The following is an 8,548-nucleotide window of genomic DNA, read 5'->3' as shown; positions in this document are numbered from 1 at the left end:
AAAAAGCAGAGATTACCCAAAAACTACCTCACCGGCAGAAACAAACACAACCTGTCGTCAAGACCAACGCAAGAAGACCATCCTCTGAACAAACCTTGGATTAAGGGGGAAAACCCTACACTTAACTTCAGCTTTACCGTCGCGAAACAATTAACGAAATTCCTTTCGACGGCTGCGTTAAGAATAGCCTTGGCTTCTTGATTTGTTGGGTAATTGAATTCCACAACACTTAACGACCTACCAAACTCAAAGACCACCGATGAACTTGAAGGCTTCAAACTGCTCAACTCTGACCCCTGATTTCTTTACCCTTAAACACCTAAAAAAGCAAACTGAAGGAAAGCTAAAGTATAGCACTCGCCGGCGATGGCAAGGAGAGGAGCGCCGATCGCCGGCGAGCTGAGCGCCGATCGCCGGCAAGCTGTAGTTGAGAAAAGGGGGAAAGCAGTGGGGGATAAGGATGGGTTTTTTTAGAGAAAGAAAAGCGTTTTTTTTTTTTTTCGTATTATGTAAGAAAATAATTTGATTGGCAACGTGTTATGCTTGTATAGTATTAAGATTTGTAAAACACGCATAGCATGAGTACTATACTAGTTGTTTGCACTAAAACAAAGAATAATAATCCTGCTGCGAAAACAATTTTGAGATGAAAAACTTGATCATAAGAAGTCGGTGCAAATTCCAAAAGGCTTTCTGAGATCTAGGTAGTCATGCACATACCCTTGGATCAATTGTTATTCCATTATAATCTGATAAAAAGAAAGAAACATAATTGGATACACTTTAGTGATATTCTAACATTGTTGCTCCTACTACGAGTATTTTTTAATACCTAAGAGAAAGAACCCTCAAGGAGCAAGATGGAGTAAAAATGTAGGGTAAATTCTCACTAAAGATTGGTGCAACTTATATATATGATGTACCCGGGTGTAAAATAGACATGTTGCAACGCTTAAGCATTGAAGAGCAATAAGCAAAAATTCAAAATTTTAAAGTCTCGTGTATTCTTGAGAGCATAGCATATACATATCCTATTCCATCTTACTCATAGATGAAAAAATACCAACCTGTATTTTTTTTTTTTTTTTTTTTTTTTTGGTGTTAGGAGAGCCACAAGGGCGAGTGATGAGAATCGATCCCAGGATCACCTGGAACTGGGAGGGGAATTCTAACTACTTGAGCTATCCCTCACTCTCCCCAACCTGTTTTCTTGACAACCTAAATTTCTACAACCAAATAGTTAGCATGTAAATGCAGTGACAACGTAAAACTAAAATGTCTGACCCGTATAGTAAGTAGTTGTGCTACTTTGATTTCATTTTGCATCAGTATTTGCATACCCTTCACCCTTTATCTTCTTCCACTTGTCTTTAAGATCAGTTGGAACACGCGTCCCATCAAAGATATGTCGTCCAAATTCCAAAATTTTTATCCATGAGATATTCTTATTAGTTGCCAATGAAAATTTCTGCACACCTTCCTGCAGTAATACAGTAAAAAAAATATGTTACAAAAAAAAAAAGAAAATAAATATGTTTATAACATGCTTTTTATTCTGTGATCTATTCACGTCTTCTGTTTATATGTTCATACCTTTCAGCCCTTTACTTCAACTTCTACCAAATTCCAAGACCTAAAATATGTGAAGGATCTAAAGCTAGATAAATCTTAGTGGTCAAAGCACTTTCGTCCAAAGTCAAACTTCTATCATGCAATTGTAGCAACACTTTTATCATCAGCCCAAATATTCTCAAGAAGAAATCCTTCTGTATATATTGTGAACTTCCTAATTACTGGTGTGGACGCTTGCATACAAGTAAATCAATTTCTTCAAAAATACATACAAAAACTGAAGGCACCAGATTGTTAAAATCCTACATTAAGCAGGCTTGCAAACAAGGGTAGACATATATTACATTGTTCTGTTAGATAAACTAATTTTACTAATTCTACTAACGATGTGGAATATACAAGAATTCAATTTCCTTGTACAAATGATCAAATAAAGACTTAAAATCGTATGATGAGCTCAGTCGGATCAAAAGATAGGACATGCGTTAAAGTGCTTTCTTAGTTTTTCACAAATAACCTCTATCTTAGCACTTAGTTTAACGAGACCCGTACCTTCAGCATTTCTACTTCTTCTGCTGTCCATGGTAACTTCCAACGTCTCGCAGCAGGCAAAGTAGTTGTTCGCTGGCTGGAAATAAACTGCAAAACCTTAAGTTTATAGCAATGATTTAATGGTGAAACTAAACGTTTATTAGCTATTAGGTAAGAGCTTCATTCACAATATAATGTGCTCTTAATTCTCCAATATATAATGCTTTAAATAGTTGTATTGCATCGAAATCAAGTTAATACTCTATAGTCTGAAATAAAAGAGTCGAAAATAACTTGGGTAGAGTTAATAAAAGCTAAAAGTAATAGACCAAGTCATCTCACATAACTCACATTTGTTTTATGGATTCCACTTTGTGTCTTGATTCACCTTCATTTTTAGATATTCCAGAAAATTTTCCATGCTGTATATCATTTTTCAAGTTCTTTTGCATTTTCCTTTTTGGCACAGCATAACTTCCTCGCTCCAGGTACTCAGTATTAGATGACTCGTCTGCAGAGCCAAATTCTTCAGCTGACACAGATAAACTTCCATTTCTTGTAATTTGGGGAGAGTTATTTTGTGAATTTACTCTTGTTTTCCCATCATTGGTCATTCCACAGTGGGATGAACTGCAATTTTCTACATCAGATTCTTCAGCCATCTCTTTTTTGTCATTATTCCTGGTGCTTCGACGTTTTGTCTGTGGCTGCTCCATCTTTGCCACTCTGTCATGATTCTTCTCTAATGAGTCTTTAGTTTCCGAATGCTTGCTTGCCAAAATTCCTAATTCATGTGTCACTGCTGCATTGTTTTCTCTTGTAGTATACACATCATCTTGTAGAGCTTTTACTTGAATTTTGATTTCCCCTGCACTTCCATAGCAATCTTTTTGAGACTCTTCATGTGTCTGCACCTTTTCTACTTGTCCATTGTTATATTGATCCACTGGCTTTGAAGTTTCTTCAATTTTTTTATTTGAATTTCCTGACTTTTCATGTATCACTGTGTCGTTATCCTTCTTTGTATAACAGGCAGGACTAATGGGTGATTTCAGGTTTGTTCGCTCTTCATCAGCCCTTTGAGACTGATATTTCCCTACTCCAGCATCTTGACTGTTATTCCCTGAATTTATTATCCTTTGTCTTAGAACAGGGTCATCATCTTTATATGCACAATCACATATCCCATCAGGTTTTCCAGTTATCACAATAGCATTGTCATCCCTTATATCATGATATATTTCCATAGTCTGTTCAATTTCTAGATGCTTTATCGTTGATTTACCTAATCCTCTCTGCGGAAATGAATTTCTCTCCTTCCTCATAGGATGGACATCAGTTGTGTTTCTACACTCTTCATGGGTCATGCTAAAACCTTCTCTAGTTTCACCAGGTCGATCAAAAGTGTCTAAAACTTGAGTTTCCACATAACAGCCATCTTGCAATGCAGAATCGTTTCCCTTGCAAGGCTCTTCATTTACCTCCAATGTGCTGTTAGTCATGCACCAAGGAGTTTCTTGAGGATCTGTCTGCCACTGCTCCCTTTCTACCCCTTTTTCTAAACTCCCTAACACTGTCTTTGCAGTTTGTCCATGCTCATTGGTTGGATTTTGTGTCACTAACATAATATACTCCTTTGTAGGAAGGACAGAACTTTTTGATGATTTTACTTGTGATTTGTCTGTAATTCCAGAGTCTCCAATATCATTACTTTTGTTGTCTAATTTTTCATCATTTTTGGCAGGGGACCCCTTTCCTATACAGTTACCTCTTGTTGGCCTTGATTCCTGTTGATTACCAGAAAGTGTCTCAAGAAACTGACTATTATCTAGATGACCACCTCCCAACTGCATAGGCTGATGAACTTCATTACATTCTACCATAGCACCATCCTTGTTCTTAAAAATCAATGGTGCATCTGGTTTTTTCCTCTTCAAACTTCTTGAATTTTTTGTAGGCTCAGCATCAATCCTAGTCCTTGTATCTAGAAAATTGATAAGAGCTTTATTGGCCAATAACACCTTTTCCTTGGCTTGGTGACATTCAACAAGGGATTCCTTATATAAACAATATGGGCAATAAAAGCCCCCTGAGTCATCAAAGCGAGCAACAGAAAGCATACAGCTCTCATGAACGACTATTGGACAGTCCCAGTTACTACAAACCAATAAATCACCACCTTGTGGCATTTTAAACAGGATGTTTTCTGGCTCTGCAGTTTCAAAGAAAAATGGTGCTGTTCTTTCGACTCCTGACCACAGAGCACACTTGTTCGAGCAGTCATTTGTTGCTTTCCTCACACAGTCACATCAAACCCTAAATATCACATGGGAAATAGAAATTTAGTTCAGAATCACAAACGAAAACCAGTATTGGAATAATAAAGGTTTAACTTGACTGAATAGCAACACAGCTAAGCGATTTAGCTAGAGAAAGTTAAACTAAAAGCTGTTAAATACATAAGGTTTTCTTTTTCAGTTCGATTGGAAAATAAACACGGAAGAAATGACTCTCCTAAAAAGGGTGAATAAAAGCAGCACATTGTCCAAGACATTCTACAAGGTGACAGCAGAAGCATTAATACAAGCTTACACAATAAATTAAACCATTTGCTAGGTTGCTCAAGTGAACACTTTCTGATTCTAAAATTTATCCATTAGCTAGGGTGCTCAAAGCAAAGAATTCAGCAGCTATCATACTCCAGCTGGTAATAAAGATGAAAAAACTACAATTCAGGCCTGCCAACATACCATTTATCCTGATACTACTTTCCCATTTTCTGGGAAATAAACAAAACCAAAAAAACCTCTCAAAAACCTCACAACCACTGTATTGTTAGTAGAATACTAGAATGTAAAAGGTTTCTCTTCTAAGGGATAAAATTTGTTACTTGGAGTTGGTGTATAATTCAAGATGATTAAATGCACAGCATGCACCAATCACCTTAGGCATTTAGTCCCAGTATAAATTAAACTTACTAGTTAAGATCCCAACACAGTTTTTGTTTTAGACTATTGGAGGATAGCAAATTTGGTCTCAGCTGGCAAGTATTTGAATATATTCATGATTAGCTCAACTAGTTTATACTTTTTTCCTGTAATACTAGATCAGGACTTACGCCATTTTAAATAAAAGAGATAATTAATAAAAAAAAAATACACTACCACAAGCACTTACATACATATGGAAGATCCTTAGAACCAAAGAAAAATCAATAAATGTTAAACTAATCTTTCAGAAGTTTAAATCGTGCGAAAAGGCTTTTGCACGAGTGCATTTTCATCCTCGGAAGTGGTGAGACCATTATCACCCTCCTTTCATTTTAAAGTGTCTGCATTCCATTGTAATATATAAAGCTTCACTTCTCTACTCTATAAGCCAACACTATAAAGGTATAGTGTCCACCTGACACCTAAAACGTCCTTACTTTTTAATATACTCTTTTAAAATGATTGCCATATATATTTAGTTTTAATTTGAAGCAAGCACTATGTGCATTATGCTCAAGCCTAATCAATCATTGCTAACACTGGAAGAAATAAGGGGAGAAATTAAAATTAATTATTCGGTTGAAGCTAGCAACCTAGTGTTTGACATGAAACCTAGATGTACCTTTATATCACGATGTTAGATGAGGATAATCAAGCATTGTAAGAAAAAAAGGCTTACAAAAAACATAAAGCGAGAAGACCCATAGGTATTCTCCTCCTTGGCTTAACTTCAACATTTGATCCCTCAATTGAAAAGCTTTGCAGTACCCTTGGATTGAGACAACTCAAACATATAAGAACAATGAAGGCTAGGCGAGACTTAAACTGATCGAAGGAAGAAAATGGCAAACCAAGTGACCAACCATGTTATATCCTACATTGCATCAAAAGACAATCCTAGAATGAACTTGACAAAGGAGCGCCAAGATGAAGCAAGATAGCATCCAGAAAGCTTCATGGTTGGTAAATTAGTTTCTGATAATTCAGTCTCACCTCTCCAGACATACAACCCTAAGATCAAATGTTAAATGCATCAACTATTTCCCTTAAAGTTACACCACCTAATGGGCTAATGTTCCGGATCACGCCTACATGTCCTTAAATATCAATTCAATGAAATTTACCAGCAAACTAACAAAACAGATTTCACTAACCTCTACTAACTGCATTTTTCAGCAATCCTTCGACAAACAGCCAAATGATTCTTTCTACAGAATCAGGACGCTATACTACATGAACTAGGTAAATCAAGTAGGGCAAACACTCTAGCTTGTTTCTGCCTTTCAGCTCACCTACACTTGTTTCTTTCCCTTTTTTTTTTGTTCTTTTTTATCTTAATCTACTACTAGACTTGTTCATTAGTTGTAAGGCAACATGTTGATAGTTTGCATTGCAATCCAATTGAGCAACAACACAATTAAAATTGTCACATCTATACTAATGCTCAACAACAGAAAATTCTTTATTTATGACTCACAACATCTTCTCAACCTTATAATCTTGTTATGCATACACATCAACGTCAACAATACCCCGACGTCTCTAAAAGGCGGTTGCTATAGGCGATATGAAGGGTCGAACACAAACAATCAGCCTTCAATAATCGAAATGCAATGCCAGACAATTGGACTAACAATTATCAGCTATCAAAATAAAAATACTGATAATTTAGTCAGCTAATTTGATTTAATCTTTCATAATCAAAAACCAAAATTGAGCCCAAATATCATTCTAACTATTTATGATTTATACATTCTGAACATAGCTAAGCTCATGTAATTATGTAAAGGCAAGAAAGTCCATATTCCAATAAAAAATAACTGATGTCATCAATCAATTAATTTAACTAACCAACATCAATGAATCAAACGATGTAGGGAGGAATAAGCAAATACGAACAATTTCTTCCCAAAATTTGAAAAATACAGGTAAATTCAAAATTCGCAATGAAGTAAATTCAACAAAATTATAAAACGAGAAATTCAAATGTGAAATTGCAAAGTATTAAATTGATAAAAAAAATTACCTCTGAAGAAAAAGTGGTTTGCAATTGACAGAAATGTTGATTCTGAAAGATTAAATTGCTCAAAGTTAGAGCATTAGATAAGGACATAGAGATGACGATAAAATCGCCCCGAAGAGAGAGAAGGCAGCGGCAACGGCAACGGCAACGGCAGGCCGGAAGAAATGGCAGTGAGTGGTAAGTGATAGAAAAGCGAGGGAGTTGGGGGGGGGGGGGGGGGTTTGGGAGTTACGGAGGATTATAAAATGAACCATTAAGCACCAAATATATAGTTATGGGTACCACCGAGGGTAAAGTACTAAAGTGTACAAAAGAAGATAATGGACATTTACATTCTAGGATGTGCCTATCCTTGGTTAATTGTGTTTTTGCACTCGTATAGTAGTTATTTATCTCTGTTGAGAGATTAAAAAAAAAAAAGTGACGACATGAGTTTGTTCATTTGTTGCCTTTGAAAATAATTGAATAACAATTTAGACTATCACGTGGTTTTTCCATCGAATGAGCCACAAGGACATTACAAATTATAAACAAGCTAGTAGGAGGTATTTGAACCTACAAGGGGGTGCGACATATAATGTAAAGTAAATGTTGTCAGTGTAATAGAATGAAATTATTATAGAGTAGCAAATCTTACCGCTCACATTGTTTTTGAAATTATTAACGTTGCAACTATTACATCAATATTAATAATTTTAAAAGTACAAATACAAATACCTTTTAACAATTAACCTTTTTCTATCTTTATATTTTGAAGGAAAACAAGCTAGCATATATTGGTATTAAATTAAGCAAGCATTATTCATCAATACATACAAAGCAATTTATTGTAGATAAAAGTTTTCCCACACTTGTTCAATTTCGAAGGGAACTAGTTTGGCTAAGTGATGAGCAACACAATTACCCTCCCTCTTAACATGAGACCAACTAAAAGTCTAAAAGAACTGTCAGAAGTACAAAGAGATAAATTGTCTCCTAAAACAAAATCAAGGTTCGAAAGAAAGATCAAGCCTTTGCAAGCCTGCTCGAGAGTGTTAGGCCATCCGTTTCGAAGATGACATCCTTCAGCCTGTATTTTCCGCCCAATCTTGCTGCCATAGCAAGTGCTTTTGCCTCGACAATCTCTTAGTCTTCTAGATGAAGCAAACAAGACTTGCCCCTAATGATTCCTTGCAACTACATGTCTACACCTAAGTATTGGAGACTTTGGAAATTTTGCTCTGATACCACATGTTGGAAAACATTAAGTAGAAGTAGTAGTGGGTTGCTTAGCTTGCTTGATATTTGCGAAGGAAATATAATGTGATGATGATATTGTACCAGATGAAATGCTTTTGTGAAATAGTTGATTTATATTGATTGATTATGCTTTTCTTACATGCTTCATCATCTTACATCAAGTGGTTATTTATAGTTATAATATCTCGGTGAC

General features: G+C 35.8%; 1 protein-coding gene across 2 annotated transcripts; it reads right to left on the bottom strand.

The window, feature by feature from the left end:
• Positions 1–571: 571 nt before the first annotated feature.
• On the bottom strand, positions 572–7,317 carry LOC110712020. 2 transcript variants are annotated; one of them, XM_021890448.1, is made up of 4 exons: positions 7,120–7,317; positions 2,455–4,419; positions 2,125–2,200; positions 572–1,480 (listed from the first exon to the last, which is right to left on the bottom strand). In XM_021890448.1, exons 2-4 carry the CDS (start codon positions 4,290–4,292, stop codon positions 1,316–1,318), a joined length of 2,079 nt encoding a protein of 692 aa, XP_021746140.1. In that variant the 5' UTR covers positions 4,293–4,419; positions 7,120–7,317; the 3' UTR covers positions 572–1,315. The 2 variants fall into 2 exon arrangements, with proteins under 2 accessions (XP_021746140.1, XP_021746141.1); XM_021890449.1 differs by having other exon boundaries at positions 1,362–1,480; positions 2,125–2,211.
• Between the last annotated feature and the right edge of the window lie 1,231 nt (positions 7,318–8,548).

This window comes from Chenopodium quinoa, unplaced genomic scaffold (assembly GCF_001683475.1).
Source record: "Chenopodium quinoa cultivar QQ74 unplaced genomic scaffold, ASM168347v1, whole genome shotgun sequence".
Classification (NCBI taxonomy): Eukaryota; Viridiplantae; Streptophyta; class Magnoliopsida; order Caryophyllales; family Amaranthaceae; genus Chenopodium; species Chenopodium quinoa.
The sequence above is the reverse complement of the archived record's forward strand: the minus strand, read 5'-3'. Positions and strand labels throughout refer to the sequence as shown.